The following is a 20,527-nucleotide window of genomic DNA, read 5'->3' on the forward strand; positions in this document are numbered from 1 at the left end:
GTTTTATTTGTATTGTGCAACATATATTTAAAGGAATTTTATGCACAGTAAATATTTTGAAAAGGAGAAAAACAATAAATCATTGTAAGAATGCTGTAATGTTTAAATAATTTTCCATTAAAAATGGGTAAAGGTCATGTGACCATCAGGAAGAACCAGGGAAGAACACAGCATCTCATTTCTCACAGGACGCGTTCTCTTTTCTCTCGGTCTCCCTAGTTTTTTCTTCCGAGCACACCTGGCAAGACTGGTCTCCACAAGAACGCAAGCCCATACACTCACTGGCCACTTTATTAGGTACACCTGTCCAACTGCTCGTTAAATCAAATTTCAGATAAAATGGCAGCAACTCAATACATTTAGGCATGTAGGTCATGGTCAAAATGCTGATCTACTGGGATTTTCACACGCAACCATATAGGGTTTATAGAGTCTGAAAAAGAAAAAAAAAAATCCAGTGAGTAGCAGTTCTGTGGGCACACATGCTTTGTTGATGCCAGAGGTCAGAGGAGCATCGTGTCAATGACACAGCCCACCTGTGTATTGTTGCTGACCATGTCCATGCCTTTATGACCACAGTGTACCCATCATCTAATGGCTACTTCCAGCAGGATAATGTGCCATGTCATAAAGTGTGAATAATCGCAGACTGGTTTCTTGAACATAACAACGAGATTACTGACCTTAAATGGCCTCCACACACCAGAACTCAATCCAATAGAGCACCTTTGGGATGTGGTGGAATAGGAGATTCGCATCAAGGATGTGCAGCCCACAAATCTGCAGCAACTACGTGATGCTATCATGTCAATATGGACCAAAATCTCTGAGGAATATTTCTTGTATCTTCTTAAATCTATGCCACTAGTAATTAAGGCAGTTCTCAAGACAAAAGTGGTCCAACCAGGTGACTGTATATGCTAATTATGTATACTAAAACAGAATAATTGTTTTTTTTTTAAGTACTTGAAAAAAAGAAAGAACAGAAATACACTTGCAGACAGTCTGGCCTGCAGTGTGATGCTACATTTTTAATGAATACTGGTGTAAAAAAAGAAAAGAAAAAGAGTAATGAAACACATTTGTGATTCCATACGTTATATGTCCAGGGTGTCTAGAGAAGGTCATAGCAGTTTCATATTTATAAAATATGGAAGCATGTCTCCTCTGGTTCTAAAAATACTATCCACACATTCTCCATCTGTTTTGGTTAGGAGCGCAGTATAGAGTATGGGCTCCACAGGACCTCCATGGCTATTGATGTTTCTGTTATCTCAGTCAAATAACATTCATGCAAACCAATGTCTGCTGTTACGAAAATGGACTAAACAAGGTTGGTCATTATTCCCTGTGTCTGGGCAAACTGCTGTACTGGCACAAGCGACGGTATCGTGTTGTGCTGTTCAGCAACAGAGAGGACATATCATCTGTCTTCATTGACAACAGTTCTATGGATTCTAATCAAGGCAGACACCACATATGGATGAAGATGGATAGGGAGAGAGAGGTCTGTTCAATACATCAGGCAAGATGCCTTATGGTCAGACTTTATTTATATCTAACATTCACAGCTAATGTTTCAGTAATTTTGTAAAGATCTATTTTCACAAAATCAAGTAAGGCGCCCACATAGGCAGAATGTTAAAGCGCTTTTTGTAAGAAAAAAAAAGAAGTACACTTTAGCCCAGTGTTTCTCAACCACATTTCTGGAAGACCACCAGCTGTGCACATTTTCCATAGCTGCATCCGAAACCGCCTACTACTAAGTAGGTACTGCATTTGAATTAAAACATACTACTCGGTCGTTAGAAAAGTACGTTCTATACAGTATGAATGTGAAAAGTATGAATAGAATTTGGACATACTACATCCGCCATTTTGTCATGGTCATGTGACCTACCTGCGTCAGTTGCGTCGCTCCACTCCCATTCATGAACTCTCTCACGGGGCATCATGTAATAGCGCAGCATGCATGGGATGCGCACTTCAGAATCTCTCCAGAAATATTAAGTCATCCGGGTACTTCTCGCATACTGATTTTCGAATTCTATGAATTCAGACATACTACTCGGCTCGCATTCTGATTTTAGCATACTATATAGTATAGAAGTATGCGGTTTCGGACGCATACACTCCCATACACTCTCATTCACACACATACACTATCGACAATTTAGCTTACCCAATTCAACTATACTGTGTGTTTGGAGTTGTGGGGGAACCAGAGCATCTGGAGGAAGACCACACGAACATGGGGAGAACATGCAAACTCCGACACAGAAATGCCAACTGACCAAGCGGCAACCTCCCGCTCTCCCTCAGGAAGCCAATACGGAAGTAACTAAAACTGCAATTCATCCGAAATTCCGCTAGTCGTGGCCGCTCCTGGCTCCAAAACAGAGCAAATTTCAATTGAGCCCACTGTTAGAATGGCCAACTTTACAGCAGAAAAAAAGGTGTTTACAGCCTGGTACAAAAAAAGATTTTGGTTAATACAGCTAATATTACCCTTCATGACAACTGTGAGGGGGGTGAATTTTTTTATAACTCATCCGTTTCCTTTATATTAAGTTATATTACAAGTGTGCCGCAAGCCTGCGTTTGAGTGAAGGTCTCGGCCGTTAGATCGCCCCCTGGGGGCTGGCTGCAGTACTAGTCATAAAGCCCGCCTCCTCCGTGTTAATGAAGGAGACTTGAGCCCAAATAAAAAAATTAATTACACTTGCAATAAAATGTCCCGAAAGATGGTTCTGGTCGATTAAGGCACTGATTATTGTGCTGAAATAGGTGCAGATCTTCATTTTTGTAAACAGTTTGTTTTTAGCAGTAATTTAATGCTGGGCGTGTCATCGTGATTGACAGCGGTGATTGACAGTTTCTCAAAGCAGTGCGTCTGAGCTTCGGCAGGAGACTGAAGTGTTATTACTCGATTTCTGTGATATTTTACTATGACAAAATGGGTTCAGCAGTAAACTACAGTTTCTGACATACATGATCCTGGTGGAACACTGTTTATTCGCTAAGGTCAGAGCTTTTTTCGGGCTTTATTAGTTTGCTAATACACGCCTAGCCACCCAGATAGCAAAATACACTGGGGCCAGTTGTTGCCTGCCGGAGACTTACCCCTCAGACTGACTACCTCTGCTGGACCTACTCCGGATGCCTGGACTCACTGTCCGATTCCAGCCCGAGTCAATTGAGCCAGATGCGGCGGCCGAGCGAGCAGGCGCTGCCGCATGCGAGCCGGAATCATCAGGCCGCGACGCCGCGAGTAGGTTATGTGCGCGCCGCTGCTGCCCTGAGCTGGCGCGATTGAATCTTCATTATATAAAACCCTCACATTTGTTAACGTTATTACAACCATTTTTGTGGATATGACAACAAACGCATGCTACTATGTGAACGCAAAGTGTATCACTGAGTTTAATCTTTGAATAAAGATGCAAACAGCATACATAGCAATTATTTAAATAAAGGACAAAATAAATAACAATAAACCTGTACCGATTGCACAAGTATTAAATAATAATACAATTGAATACATTTTGTAGTGCACAAGAATTAAGAAATACGAAAATGACAATAAAACTGCACAATAAAATAAACCCATTTAAGTACGGGGAAAATACAGGAGATCGTTAGCAGTAATTCTCTTTGTGTCTAAAAAATAATATCCACGTTGATCTCCTGTAAGGTTATTTGAACTTGCTTTACAGGACGTCTCTGCATTTTAAGTTTTGGCATGTTATTAAGTAATCTACTGAATTTGCTGTTATAAATCATTATAAGGTTCTTGAAATCGAATCTTATATAACCTATAGAGCTGTAAATGTTAGATATTATTTATTTACATCATTTACTGTTGGCGTTTTATTTGAACACTCCAGCTAACATTAAAATGAATGTAAATTCCTCGTTGCCAGATATAATGAAGGCATCGAATAAACCAAATGAAAACGGAGGCAAAAAAATTAAATAAACAATTCAAGCGAAAATGAATAAACAATATACTAGTGATGTTGCAGCAGATAGACGTTGTATTAATAGTGCAAAGTTTTTTTGCACAAATTGACAAATTGCAGGGTTGGGATGTGTAAATATCCTCTTGATATTTCGTAATCTTGCTGTATTTATCTTCTAAACGCACGATTGTTCCCGCATGGTAAATCATTATGGTGTGTAGGCTATATTTTGGGTTCTGTTGATGGCTAATTAAAAATAAAAACCTTTCTAAAAATGTATGTGTTGTTTATATGTTATTGTTCATATTTTACAAGTGTTATTTCTACCCCTATGAAGATAACAAATACCAACAACAAATATAACAATAAGAGAATATATCATTTGTGCTCATATTCAGGCTAGAGTGTATAAAAGATCGTTTATTTCTGCAGTCCACCATGTATAGCTTTTATTAAAGTTTAACAGCTTACATCACACCGTTTTTAAACCGTATATTATTGTGTTTTTTAATGTAAGTGCTTCTATTTACATCAGTGAGCGTTTGTTATAGTGCAGACACCGGCAGTCGAGTGAGAAGTTCGGGGGGCGTGGTTGATTTTACATAAAGCGTTTGGTTGGAAGCTCGACTCCGCTCATTTTCGCGGCTCCTCCTCTGGCTCCATCAGACAGTCCTTCTGCGCATGTCAAGGCTCCAATTTCAGCAGTCTTTTGCGACAGTTTGTGCCCGTCAAGCAGGCGTTTTGCCCTCAAGACGTTCAATGGGAAAAGGGGCTGTCGCGTCGTCCATATTTTTTACAGTCATTGTTATATTAAGTTTGCATAATTAAGGGAGTGGCCACTTGATTGACAGCTAGGTCTCGCTGGTCGCCGTCACGTCACCTCAGCTGAATCCTGCAGATTAGCCACTGAACTCGGCATATTTATCGTATTTCTGTGTTGTTTTATGTGGCTTTACACAGTCAACTGCCTTTTGGACTTGTTTCCTACAATTATTAGATGGCATGGCATGCTGTGTGCACTTAATTGTGCTCACAAACCATTCACGTGGCCTCCGTTTCCCATGTGAGTAAAGTTATTTACTTATATACCATCTCTATACATGTATTTGTTTTATTTAAGATCATTTATCGTTTATATTTATATTTAGAGCTGTAATGCACTCCAGAATCTGTCAGATTGATTAGCTGTGGGCTCTAGAACAGTCATCTGAAGCGTTGCCATACAGTGTTATGCTGGATTTCATCAATAGTCTTACATTAACTAACACAGACTGTATCTGAAGTGTTTGGAAGTAATTCGCGTTTTCCTCCTGTTGAAAAACGTCATAAGAACAATGTTTAGTGGCTCAATGTGTTACAGCAGTGTTTTTAAAAGACTAAACACTTTATTGATATAGTGTACAACCAAGCACAAGTGGTCAGAATACAAACGAGTCACAGGTGATAAAGTATTAAGCGTTCTCTCAAAATAAAGTGTGTCTGAACCAGGTCCAAGCTAAATGCAGCATGTGTCTGAATCTCCGCTCATTCTCCGCCTCTTTGCCCTTGTTTGGTATCCCGCCGTGGGTGTGATGACGCGCAAACAAAATGGCGATGGTTGGCCACGCCCACTTGTGGCTTCTTTTGCGCTCTTTAGAAAACTATGGGTGACGTCACGGATACTACGTCCATATATTTTACAGTCTATGCAACTGACCCAGCCGAGGCTTGAACCAGCTACCTTCTAGCTGTAAGGGGATCGCTCAACCTACTGTAGCAGATGATGTAAATGATAACAGAATTTCTGTAAAATTACGCACTAAATTACAACATAAACATTACAAATGTGTCATTAATTTATTTAAATGCATGGTACATACAAGTTATAATTTAGTTTGCTATAATTGGTAGTATATTCGACAGTATGCTTTAAAGTGCTGTAAGTTTTTGACTCTTCTAAAGCAAAAAAATACCATAATATGTTTGCAGATATTTAAGAAACCTGCCAAGTAAACATTCTTGTTTATTTGAAAAACAATGCTGAAATCAGAGATTCTGCTTTAAAAATGTGTGTTACATGTCTTTTAACGTGCCCACTGCCACTTAGAGCCAATTATAGTTCAGCACCCTGGGTTGCCTTGTTGGAAAATTGTGCATTTCATTAATTCAGTCAAAAAGGCTCCCAAAGCATGTGCTTATGACCAAAATGCGACCTCCGGTGTACAGTAACAGCCCCGAAATGAGACGCAAATTCAGAGATCCACATGATATAAATATCACAAATATAAACATTAGGTGAGCAGATTACATTGTAACCCGATGTCCGAACAACACGCAAAATTCAGATCAGCAATTTGGCTGTTTGCACAAGACAAAACACAACAGAAATTTAAATAGTCATTCAGAAGGAAAGAATAGTGCACTTACTGCACTCTAACAAAATCGTAGGATTTATAATTAATACATATTAAACCTCTTTAACATTATTAAATGTAGATGCTGAATCACTGATATGGGTTGGCTTGCACTGAGTCACAGTTCTAAAGTTCCATTTCAAGTAGTTAATTTTATTTTCAAGATCTGAGGTGAACTATCTGCTGCTGCTTTTAAAGGTATGGCAATAAATATCATGCAAAATACCATTTAAACTGATATTGTTAGCATTTAACACTGAATAAAGCACACGAGGTGTATCTGAGGTGATCATTGTCAGTTTCTGTTGTTTAGCTGCAAGAAATTAAAGCCGTTTCTAAAATATCAGTTGGTTGGAACAAAAACTCCTGTTCATATGGAAAATATTTCTACTATAGCGTGTTGTCAATTTAATTAGAGCAATATTTAAGTCAGCCTTAAATCAGCCTTTGGGCTCGATAGTCAGGCACACTCCTGTTGGTCCTCAAACTGGCAACCTGCGCTTGCGCATGTTTTGATCCAGTGATGCACCTTGACATTCAGTGCTCCTAGGTTAACCACTGGGTGTCAAACCTACATACTGCACCTTTAACCTTATTTAAAAAAAAAAAAAAAAATCAGCTATCTCTGCTATTAATTAATCTGCCTTTACTGCCCTTCCACTGAAAATAAAAGAATACATTTTGAGAAATGTTGCTAAGCAAACTGCTGTCTTCCATAGTCAGAATAAACTACTATGGCAGTCTGTGGTTACCATCTAGTGTGTTTATTGATATCTTCCTCTTTTTTTCTTTCTATTTGTGTATGTGTGTTTAGCAGAATAAAGAAACTCAAGCAACATTTAAACATTTTTAAATACTCCTTTTAAGTCTTACTCCATATATATATATATATATATATATATATATATATATATATATATATATATATATATATATATATATATATATATATATATATATATATAAATTATTAACCCCTCTATTTATTTTTTTTCCTAATTTCTGTTTAACGGAGAGAAGATTCTTTCAACATTTCTAAACATAATAGTTTTAAAAACTCATTTCTAATAGCTGATTTATTTTATCTTTGCCATGATGACAGTAAATAATATTATTTTTTAAGTCTATTTTTTAAGTCACTTCTATACAGCTTAAAGTGACATTTAAAAGCTTAAATAGGTTAATTAGGTTAAGTAGACAGTATTAAAGTGCTATTGTATTACAATGATTTGTTCTGTAGACTATCGGAAAAAACTAGCTTAAAGGGGCTAATAATTTTGACCTTAAAATGTTTTTTTTTTTTTTATTTAAAACTGCTTTTATTCTAGCCAAAATATAACAAATAAGACTTTCTCCAGAAGAAAAAATGTTATCAAACATACTGTTAAAATGTCATTGCTCTGTTGAAAATAATCTGGGAAATATTTAAAAAAGAAAACATTGATTCAAAGGTGGGATAATAATTCTGACTTCAACTGTATATATATATATATATATATATATATATATATATATATATATATATATATATATATATATATGTGTGTGTGTGTGTGTGTGTGTGTGTGTGTGTGTGTGTGTAATCTATAAAACACTTTTACTATAATTGCAACTGCCATTTCATTATGTTTCTGAAAATATTAACCATATATAAATATTATATTCTTAAAAGTAATTTTTTTGTTTTTTTGAAAAAAAAAAAAAAAAAAAAAAAATATATATATATATATATATATATATATATATATATATATATATAAATATATAAATATATATATATATATATATATATATATATATATATATATATATATATATATATATATATATATATATATATATATATTCAGCATATTCTTTGTGGCTAAATCTTTTTTTGGAGGTCTTTGTCCATGCTTTCTAGACATGCAGGTGTTGTGTTACCTGGGCAAATGTGACTGTGTGTGTCAAGTGTAAGAATAAAGAGCAACCCGGCTCTCCAGAGTAGCCTCGTTCCCCTTCTGCAGCCACAACAAAGCATGTTCATCTTCAGATATAAAACTGTCCTGTTCTTCATGTGTTGCTGTTTACAGTCTGTGTCTCTGTTTTCAGGTGTGTGTATGTGTGCCTGCTGCCATGTTGAGTTGTGTTGTTCACTGCATGCACAGTGGGAGTGTGGACAGTGACCCTCGGCTACAGAGCATCCCGCTGTCACACATCAGGAGGCAGACACTGCCCAAATGCAGCATATCTGAAGTGAACAGTGCTCTTAATAGCTTACATAAGGCTTTGTGCCCCTCAATAAAATAAATCAGCGCTGGGGGTAACTGAAGCTACTAACTTAACAACAAGACAGCACTAAATTAGCTACTTTTATAAATAATGCCCTATATATATATATATATATATATATATATATAGTCTTTTTTGACTGCTATCCTGTGTATGACCTGGCCTGTTTGTATCATGTACGTTTCTTGTTTTTGCCCTTTTGCTCCATGCCAGGCTGATTATTATTGACCCAATATCTGCCTAAAGCTGGGGTCATACTGGACATTTCTCCCCATAGACTTCCATTTATACGCACGCGAACTGGTGAACTCTGACCTGCCAAATCGCATCACTTGAGTGCGGGAGATTAATCAAGGATCAAAACATGACCCCTCTGGAAAGAAAATTAAAACATTGAGCAATTGCTCTCTTTTTTAATGTCTAATCATCTTGTTTAATCCCGCCCTTTTTCACAGCGCCGCATGACAGAATTTTGCATTATCAAACTCTAGTGTGACCGCAGCTTTATTACTCACGTCTTTTGGATTTCCCCTGTGTTTGTTGAAAGATCTGGACTGCTCACCTGTTAATACTAATCCTACCCTTAAAAGAAACCATACTGCTAATCTATACAACTAAACCTACCCATAAACCCAACCATGTAGCTAAACACTGTTAAAGTTACCCATACCACTTAACCATAACCTTAAATCTGTTCACAATCTCGCAAACATTGACATTAAAAGCATCAAAAGTGTTCTAACGTATAATGTTCACTATTTGTCTCAAAAAAGTGGTGGGAAAGCAATCCAATTAGGTGAATTCATTTAGACCAGGATTCATTTAAACCGGGGGTGTCCAAACTCGGTCCTAGAGGGCCGGTGTCCTGGAGAGTTTAACTCCAACCCTAACCAAACACACCTGAACCAGCTTATTAAGCTCTTAGATCAGGGATGTCAAACTCAGTTCCTGGAGGGCCACAGCTCTGCACAGTTTAGTTCAAACTCTGCTCTAACACACTCACCTGTAGGTTTCAAACAAGCCTGAAGAACTCAATTAGTTTGATCAGGTGTGTTTAATTAGGGTTGAAACTAAAATGTGCAGGGCTGCGGCCCTTCAGGAATTGAGTTTGACATCCCTGTCTTAGATGTACTACAAAATTAATGGCAGGTGTTTTGAAGCAAGCTGGAGCTAAACTCAGCAGGACAAAGGCCCTCCAAGACAGGGTTTGGACATCTCTTATGTTCTCAAACTCAATTCCTAGAGGGCCGCAGCTCTTCATAGTTTAGCTCACCCAGCTCCAACTCACATCTGCTTAATAGTCTAGGAGTGTTGAACACCTTGATTAGTTTCATCAGCTGAATTTTATAAGGGTTGGAGCAAAACTGTGCAGCGCTGCGGCACTCCAGAAAATGAGTTTGAGACCCATGATTTAGATGGATCGATTCAGATGGATAGAACCATTCAAACATTTTTGTAAGATTTACATCGCAATCTCATGCAGCACCAGTGGCTAATTTGCATGAATTTGTACAATATCATTCGCACAGTTTAGTACATGGGTCTCAAACTCGATTCCTGGAGGGCGGCAGGTCTGCACAGCTTTACTCCAACCCTAATTAAACACAGCTGATGCAACTAATCAAGATGTTCAAGGTTACTAGACAGCAGGTGTGAGTTGGATGTGATTTGAGCTAAACTATACAGAGCTGAGGCCCTCCAGGAATTGAGTTTGAGACCACTGTTTTAGTGTGATTATCTCATCCCCCAATGACGGTTAGGTTTAGGGGCACACCTTCTTTTAAAAATTATATGTTATCACGTAAATTAACTCATACAAAATCATACGAATTAGCCACATTCTCTGAAAACACGTAAAATAGTTGTTTCCGCATGAGATTGGGCTGAAGTTATTGAACATTTTTTTTTTTTCTTTGAGGGATTGAACTGAAATAGATAACACAAATTGTTTTTACATTTACATTTACATTTAGTCATTTAGCAGATACTTTTATCCAAGTCAAACATGTAAAAAAAAAAAAATAGGCAATGTAATATTTTTTGCAAAATCATTTGTTTTAGGGGTGAATTATTACTACAGCTTTACAAAATTATATAACATTTAGTTTAATTAAACTATCCCTTATTTTTTCCTTTTAAAATTTCCCATTTATTTTTATATTTTTTATATTATTTTTTCATACACTATAATTGGGATCCTCACTATTTTCAGCCACATTACAACTTACAACATTAAATAAATAACAACCTTGTAGTGTTGCTAAAAGGCTGTATTTAAATGAAATAGCAGTAGCTTCAAAGTAGCTCCCCAACACTCCTTCCTCATAATGATTGTTTGTGCCCTCAAATGACACTATTATGCATATGCAAATTGAGATTATTGAGCAAAATGGGCAAGAAGTCAGACAAACCTTTTCTCTGAGGCTGATCACCTCTCCCTCTAGGTAGCGCTGCTCATCTCTGGCCTGCTCCAGCTCCAGCTCCTTTCCCTTCAGCTCTTCCTGGAGCCGAAGCAGTTGCTGTGGAGACAAACAGCATCGTGAGCAGAAGAAGCAGATGGCTGGAACAATGAGCAGCGTGTGGGGCGGCGTGGTGCCCTCATAAACAAATGCCACATAAACATTATTCAACAGCATACAGTAAAACCAATAGGAGAATGAGTGCTAGGTCGACTGAAGCAGACCTTTAATACCTGCTGAAATGTTCAATTGGTTTTTAGCTTGCTGACAGCAAAAAAATATGTAAAAAAAAAAAAAAAAGAAATAGGTCTGGAATTTTCTCTAATTTATGTTAACATATTCTAGTACACCATGGATGATGTAACTTACAATATGGATAACACCATTTAGTACTCACAAAAATAACATTCTCATCTTTTAAATTATATTTTTTCTATTTAATTAATACAGTAAAGATAGTAACATTGTTAAATCTAACAAAATAAAATAACTTCTTTATAAATTTTTGCATAATTTATTCCTGTATTTTCCAGTCTTCAGTCACATGATCATACAAAAATTTGTCCCTAACCCTACCCTCAAATCATACAATTAAACTCACCCTTAAACATTTGCTTAAATCAAACCACATTATTAAATCTACTCTTCTCTTAAAACCTAAACCTACCAATCCAACTGAACCTACTCTAAAACAAACCAACACCACTAAACCTACCAATACCAATAATCCTACTGTACCTCTAAACCCTAATAAATACCACTAAACCTACTCCAAAACCTACCAAAACTACTAATCCTACACTAAAACCTACTAATAAAAGCCTACCAATACTGCTTAAACCAGCCTTAAACCAATCAATAAAACCTATAAATACAACTTAACCTACTATAGAACCCATCAAAACAATTAAACCTACCAATAAAACCTTCTAAAACTGCTAAACTTGCCCTAAATCTGACCAATAAAACCTATTAATTCCATGTTCAGGCTACGTCCCAACTCGCATACTTATGCACTATTCTACGCCATTTTGTAGTATAAATAGTGTCAGTAAGTTCACATTGAAAACTCTAAAAATAGTGAGTACTCTTCAATTACCCGGATCATGCACTCATTCAGCCGGTAAAATGAAGTGTGTAGTGATGGACGCTTCACACACTCAATGGCCGCAGGTTTGCTTACGTAGAGGAAGGGGCGGAGCTATCGGGCGCTCATGTTAGATAACTTTATTAATTTTAGATTGTGAATGCAAAATTCTCTTACGAGAGTGATTATTGCGCCTCCCGATGGTAAATGTGGTTATACTCATGGCAGGTATTATTTGGAAGTTTGGTCATTTATTTCACTAATTCAGCGACCGTCAGACGTCATCAGGAAAACGGGTTGAATTTCCGCTTAGTAAAAAAAACATTAGTGCTCCATTTGAGACGAGACTACATACATATACTATGCTGTTGAGTGTGTAAGTGCATAAATATATAGTGCATGAGTGCATAGTATATAGTGTGCCATTTGGGATGCAGCATCAGTTCCAACCCTGATCAAACACACCTGAACCAATTAATTAGGATGTGAAAAGCACTGGATAATTACAGGCAGGTGTGTTTAATATGGGTTGTACTTGCAACTGAAATCTGCTAGACAATAGATCTCCAGCAGCAGGGTTGGTTACCCCTGCACTAAATCTACCCTTAAACCTAGAAATAGCTACCCTTACCACATAACCTACCCTAGAACCTACCAAAACCACAAAGCCTACAATTAAATAAACTAATACCACTAAACCTACAATACCCCTAAAACCCACCAATACCGCTAAAACTACCCTAAAACCTATCAATAAAATCTACCAATACCACTAAACCTACTGTAGAACATACCAAATCTACTAAACCTACCCTAGAACCCAATGTTCAATAAAACAAATCAACCAACTGCACAATATTAAAACCCCTCAATACCTCAATACACTAAATATATCCTTAAAAAGTACCAAATCTACCAAAACCACAAATCGACCCTTACGCCTGTTTCACACCGCAAGCGTCAGCGGCGCGTGAGCAGAGCGTGAGCAGCGCGTATGTCGAGCAGTAGCAGCACGCAGGCGTTTGCCTTTCACACCAGCTGCGTCTGCAGCGCGCAGCTCTTCGGCAGCTGCTGCTGAGATCAACCTATCTCTGTCTATTCCAGGGGTCTCAAACTCAATTTACCTGGGGGCCGCAGGAGGCAAAGTCTGGGTGAGGCTGGGCCGCATAAGGGATTTCACAAAAAAAAGTCCTCAAATGTCATTATTAACAGTTTTAATGATTTCTTCTGAACATGAAGTGTCCTGAACATTAATAGAACATTGAGTGAAGATTATGAACAGTTCTTCTGAACATGGCATCTTTTGCCTACTCCTTGCTGCCAGAGACTTGACAGCACTTCTTCTCACAAATCTGAACCACATTTGGCTTTAGAGCGGAAGCAGTTGAGACCCTCAGTATGGCTTGAAGATGATCATCATTAAGTCTAGACCTGTCTAGACTCACTCAAAACTTCCATTCCCTCACCTAAAAAAAAGGTGTATATATGTATAAATAAAACACCCCCACCCCACTCCAGTCACATCAGTCTGTACCAGTCTGTATCTACCTATAATATATATAAGATGCAGGCTGTAGCTAGGTAGGTGGCAGGCTGCAGATAGGTAGCTAAGTGGCAGGCAGGTAGGGGCGGGAATAGCTTACCTTGGTTCTGGCCGGCGCGAGTTCTCTCCAAACACTTCCCGCCTGTCACAGCGTCTAACAAAGGGGCGGGGTGCGTGGTGACGTCACCAGCATCCCCGCCCCTTTATTTACACGGCGGGCGGGGAATTCCAGTGACCGCTGTGTACGGATAGAATCAGCAGAGCGGGGAGCGCTCTCTTTCCCCGCTCCGCTGATTCTGTCAGTGTACAGCGGTCGGCGCGGGCCACAAAATATTGCACTGAGGGCCGCAAATGGCCCGCGGGCCGCGAGTTTGAGACCCCTGGTCTATTCTATCTAGTTACCCCTCTATATACAAATACACTTTTTAAACTTTTCATCTGTACCAAGGCCCCTCCTATGCTGTTTCATTAACCTGCAAATGTTTATTTTACAAATTTTATAGATCAAATAGTACTGTATGCTTCTAAAGTTAACTTATATGAGAATTGTCTACAGTCAGAAGACAATCGCCTGTGATATCATGTCATTTGTTTTTTGATTATCAGGTTGCTGTAGACCTAGTTATAATCATATTTATACAATATAGTTATAATGATATTTATACTTGATCAAACTAGTGTTACTTTCACCGCTTCAGTGATGTCCAGCGGCAGAATAACAGCTCGTTAATTCATGCTCGTGCAGATGATGAGACGGACAAAAGTAATTAATGCATGCCATTCTTTTACTTATTTTCGTGTTGTCAGATTCACAGTGCAAACAGCTCCCGGTAGGAATAACTCGAGTGAACATAAAACAAAGCCGATTAAAACTTTCTTCCTCTGCTCAGCTGCACAGAACACAGCGAGCTCACATAATCCAGCATGCGTGTCGCACTACACTACCCACAATACACTTCGCTATGGACTACAAATCCCGTAAATATTCCATTTCCCCTCTCCTACAACACTAGTGTGCAACTTAAGCAAAACTGATAGTAAAATAGTTTTACATTTGGTTTTGTAGTTCGGGCCTAAATAAATGTTTGTTGCCGTTTTTAATCGTTTTAAGTTCATTTGAATGACTATATATAAACCATTTGACATTATTAACGTATTTATTGGGTAAAATTGTTAGTTTTTACTGTCATTCAATGTGTTTTGGTCATTCTCAATGCACTGTCACTTTAATTGAGCGTGAGCAGCGCGTCAAAAATAGACCCAGCGCCGAAACTATCGCTGCACTGCTGCTTCGGCGACGCTCACGCCTCGCTCTGACGCGCTGCTGCTGCGTGCGGTATGAAAGCTCTAATCTGTTAACATGGACGCCGAAAACACACGCGCTGCTCACGCTCTGCTCACGCGCCGCTGACGCTTGCGGTGTGAAACAGGCGTTAGTGTCTTAGTGACTCGGTCCCAGTCATTCCCCTTGCTGGCCAGCAGAGGTCATCATCACTATTAACATTACATCATCCTATCAGACACTGATTGCAACACACCTGCTGCACATCACACTGATCACCCGCACACACACATACAAGTAGCCCAAACACACACTAAAGTGCAAAGTCATGTTCTGCCTTGCTGACATTTCTGGGCGGTCCTTATCCTTGCCTAACCTCTTTGTTACAACCCGGACTGTCCCTGCCGCCTGCCTCGAACCCTGCATTGTTATCGACCTTGATCCACGCCGCATGACTCTGACCCATGCCTGCTATCACGATCCTTGAAGGGCAGCTGCCAGCCTATCGACCTTATACTACCGTGTTTAATGTGAGTTCACACACTAGTACATACTGTGTGCTTGTTATTAAACTGTGTTTAATAAATATACTGCAAATGGATCCCTCTGTGTCAGACTCCTTGTTACACTTAGTCTGATCACCAATACCACTTAACCTACCCTGGTATCTAATGTTATCACTAAACTACACCTACCCTAAAAACCTATCAATACCAATGTACATGTACTTTTTATGATTCAGTCAATTCCAGAAAATAATTGTAAAAAAAAACACCAAATTTACCAATACCACTAAACCTACCCTAAAGCCTATCAATAAAAACTACCAATATCCCTAAAACAACCCTCAAGCCTATAAATACCACTAAAATCACACTTAAACTTATAATTAAAAACTGCCAATACCACTAAACCTACCCTAAAGCCTACCAATACCACTAAACCTATTCTAAAATGTACCAATACCATTAAATCTACCCTAGAACATATCAATAACACATACCAATACCACTAATCTTACCCTAATCCCTAAAACCTACCAATACCACTAAACCTAACCTAAAACTTACCAATACCACCTACCAATTTCACTAAACCTACTGAGAGCACTGAATCTACACTAAAACTATCACTAAACCTACTCTAGAACCTACAAAAAACTATTAAACCTGCTCTACAACCTACTAATGAAACCTAGCAATACCACTAAAATTACCCTAAAACTTACCAATATCACTAAAACTACCTTAAAACTCTTACTACACTTATTTTAAACCAAAAAATGCCAATCAATCTACCCTACCACTTACCAAACCACTAAAATTGACTAGCTCTAAACCTGCTCTAGAACCTATCCAAACTCTTCAACCTACCAATACACCTACCGATACACTAAAACAATCATAAAACTTACCAAATCACTAAACCTACCCTTGAACCTACCAAAACCACTAAACCTACCCTAAAATTGACCAATGAAACCTACCAATACCACTAAACCTGCCCTTAACCCTGTCAATACCACTAAAGCTTGATGTATTTTTCATAATTGAGTCAATTCCAGATGACAAAAAATGCAGTAAAAATATTGTCAATATCTAACAATATGATTACAGTTTTAAATGACGACAGTATTTTATTTTCTTGTTATGTATTAATATTATCATTGTTAAAAAGATGAATTTGCCTTTTAAAATACGTACCAGAACAGTACTGCATTTTACCTGTGCTTAAAATAACTTTAAAACTAAAAGTCAATATTAAAAAAAAAGTTCTCCAACCATTAAATTAAATAACAACAGGCCACTGTGCTCCATATAAATCTAAATATCATCTTGCTCTTCCCACTAAAAGGATTTTCATTTCTTACATTAGTATTGATCTTGTTCGTGAAAACCTTCTGCACAATGTAAAGTGAGTAAAGAAAGAGAGTCACTGCCTCCTGTGCATTATACCAGTCTGTGTCCTGAAAAACACTGTGTCCAATCATTATTTAAGCTCATTTGACGGCTAAATAATGGAGGTGGGTGTGTTTGTGTTCCAGATGGAGCTCTGACGTGTGAGCATGATCAACACTTCCACTTTACTCATCTTTTGCGTATGTTTGAATGTTTCAAAGGTGTCTGCAAGAGGATCTTCAAATTCAGTCCTTCATATCTGTGATCAAGTTTTAACCTGGTATTAAGATTTGTTTTTGCTAATCACACTTTTATAAATAGAGCTATTGCCACAGTCATATCACCCTGCAGCCTAACACTGGTTACTCACTGAAGCTTAGCAGGGCTAAGCCTGGTCAGTAGCTGAATGGGAGATCACATCGAAAAATAAGATTGCTGTTGGAAGTGGTGTTAGTGAGACCAGCAGCGGGTACTCAATCTGCAGTCTGAGTCCTAATGCCCTAGTATAGTGAAGGGGACACTATATTATCAGTGAGTGCCGTCTTTTGGATGAGACTTTAAACTGAGGTCCTGTCTCAGTGGTCATTAAAAACTACATGGCACTTGCCGTACTGAGTAGGGCTGTAACCCCGATCTCCAAATACCCTCCATTAGCCCTTACCCATCATGATCTACCAATAGCTGGAGTGTGGTGAATGCTCTGGCGCCATTGTCCTGTGGCTGCCGTTGCATCATCCAAATGGATGCTGTACACTGGTGGTGGTCTTGAGAGACCCCCTTCATGATTGTGAAGTGCTTAGGGTATATGGCCATACACAATAAATGCGCTATATAAATACGCAATACATTAAATTACGAGAAATAAAGGTATGGAAGCTGTCACTGGGGTGGTACCTTTTCAGAAAGTACACAATCGTGCCTAAAGGGTTGAAATTAGTACCTGAAAAGCACAAAAGTGTACATCTTGAAAGTTTTAGGTAATATGTACTATTGAGGTAACAATACAACGCTAAACCCAAGTGTAAACAAAGCACTTTTGCGCACTTTTGATCTCATCCAGGTGGAGCTGAGAAAACATTTCACCGACCTTTATCAATATAATGCTTTGTGCAATACAGATTATTAACAGCGATACATATGCAAAAAAGTAGTCAGGTTTGAAGTTCATATAGTCAAATATAAAATATCTATTGTAATGCTATTTCACAGCATTATTGTTTTCACTTATTTGGTGTCTGATCTGGGGTTAGCATGTTGAGCTGAAGCACGACATGTCAACTCTAGTATGGTCAACATTTTAAAAGTTAAACAGTAATTTAAACCACAGTAAGAATTAGACTTTATGTTTTTGAGCACTTTACGTTATTTTACATTTATTATGGATTCGGTATACTGCACGTTATATTTTCGTTGCATGTCATTCCAGTTAAGGAAAATTACTAGAGAATTCCTGAAATGCATCCACAATTCTAGAATGAGTCATGTGTGAATGAGTTATGTATGTTCTTCTGACAATTTTTGTGTATGACATTTTTGTGTACGTTTCAACGTTTCACATAGTCTTTGACCCTAGTTAATTATTCAAACGTTATTAATAATTTAATAATTTGCAAATAATTAAAAATATCATACAGTGTACATACAGTAATAACTTATAAAGTGTAACAAAGCCTAATTTGTTGGTCAGATTACATTCTTACCACAAGCTAATCACTTGAAAGTTGTTGTCTTTTTCAAGTGTGCTGAGATCATCAGATTTGTTTTGATTTGATTGTTGCGTTCACTTATGCCCAAGCGAACTGAACCAAGAAAGAAAACACATCTGGTTCCAAAACAAAGAGCTCATTATGAAAGCACACTCAAGGCCTGTGCACACCGAGACGTTTTTTGCTCACGTTTTCTGTCAATGTTTAACGCCTTGTGACTATATAAAGGGCGTCATTGTGATCGTGCACACCAACGCGCAAAACGGCAGGCGCAAAAGCATGTTTAAAAAAAAAAAACTGCTCATGCTCGCTTTTTTATTTGACGTGCCGCGTTAAAGCCTTCTTCGCCAATCAGGTTGGCACTTTACACTTATTGCTTTGTGAACAATAATCATTTCTTCATCGCTAGAGCTGAAGCTGCTACTTGAACCATCTATGCTTGTTCGAGTCACCAGTAACTTTAACAAGCATGTAAACTTCCTGTCCTCCCTTTCTTCTGTGTTACAAGCGTGTGTCGGAAGCTTGAAATTGTGTAGCGCCATCTAACATCAAGGAGTGATTTTGCATACTCTTCTGCTTGATGCCAGTGAATATCGCTTAGGTTTGAATGCGGAAAAACTTCTCGTAAAACGCTGACAATAAACGCAAACAAAAAGTGTCCCGGTGTGTAGGAGCCTTAATACTGCATAGTGGTTTTTACCTGCTGCATGTTCTGCATGGTCTGCTGTAGGAAGTGAAGCTGCTGTTCATGTGTGTGGTCCTCCTCAGTCCGATACATTTTGCCCTGCTCCTTCTTCAGCAGCTCCACCTCGTTCCTATAAGCATCCAGCTGCCAGCGCAGACTGTCGTTTTCCTCCCGCAGAGCACATGACTGCGCGGACAACACTGCTCTCAGAGGAACAGAAGAAAGACAGACATGAAGTGAGCCTTTTGTTTCCCTAATTTGTCAGTTTACCCTTGGATCACCATGACTAAGCCGATGGGACCTTATTGACCTTAAAGTAGTTGACCAGCTTTATCAACTGAAAGCTCAAAAAATACTTTCACAAAGTATACTTTTGTGTCCACATACAAGGTGAATGTTATTAAAAGAGGGGTCTACTTGCTGGTACAGCATCCTTGCCTAAAGTATCTTTCATGGTACCCATAAATCAGATACAATATATGTATATTACTTATATGACATACAAGTTTGGATTTGACATGTATAACATATTTTGGCCACTTACATGTATAGTTTTTCCCAGCCATATAAATTTTAAATGTGTACATACTGTTTATGTTCTAAAAATATTTTATATAATTAGATATGGTCATATATAAACACATATATAACACCATAGATCATATATATGTACTGTAATTCAAATGTTTGAACAAAAAAGTTGAAGGCAGCCATTTTGGCAAAATTTTGAAAGATATGCTGCATATATGTGGCATTTATTTTATATATGTGAATTACAAATATGAACTTGTATTCCAAATTTGTAATTTGCATATATTGCCCATCAGATTTCTAAGATGAAGTGAAATTATGGCAGACACACTAGGTCGTAGACTGCCCATTTTTCTCAATAAAAATGAACCAAATATTTAAAAGGTGTAAATATAAATGGGTTAGGTGCAGGTATTCTTCTCTCATTAAGATGTTCTCATTAACACTCAATGTGTTATTGCATACTGTTTTATATATGTTTTCATATTTATATAAACAGCATCTATGATTTAGATGTAATGTATGGCATGTAAATAGCACTTGCCAAAGAAAATAGATTTATTTTCACTTTCACGCCAAAACCACTAAACCTACCCTAAATCTGATCAGTAAAACCTACCAATATCACTACTTTTAAACATGCCAATAAAACCTACCAGAACTACTTAATCTACTCTAAATCTGACCCATAAAACCCACCAATACCACCC

The 20,527-nt window shown here is 37.9% G+C and overlaps 1 protein-coding gene across 3 annotated transcripts in view; it reads right to left on the minus strand.

Annotated features, from left to right (window-relative positions):
* enox1 (ecto-NOX disulfide-thiol exchanger 1) overlaps positions 1-20,527 on the minus strand; it is a 255,301-nt gene that overhangs the window by 17,930 nt on the left and 216,844 nt on the right. For all 3 annotated transcript variants that reach the window (XR_015499285.1, XR_015499286.1, XM_087267645.1), the window contains 2 exons: positions 19,302-19,486; positions 11,038-11,145 (listed from right to left, as the gene is read on the minus strand). Coding sequence is in view for 1 of the 3 variants with exons in the window: in XM_087267645.1 (XP_087123771.1) it covers positions 11,038-11,145; positions 19,302-19,486 (293 nt within the window). In the remaining 2 variants the exon portion in view is untranslated. The remainder of the gene's footprint in view (positions 1-11,037; positions 11,146-19,301; positions 19,487-20,527) is intronic.

This window comes from Danio rerio, chromosome 9, assembly GCF_052040795.2.
Source record: "Danio rerio strain M-AB ecotype USA chromosome 9, GRCz13ab, whole genome shotgun sequence".
Classification (NCBI taxonomy): Eukaryota; Metazoa; Chordata; class Actinopteri; order Cypriniformes; family Danionidae; genus Danio; species Danio rerio.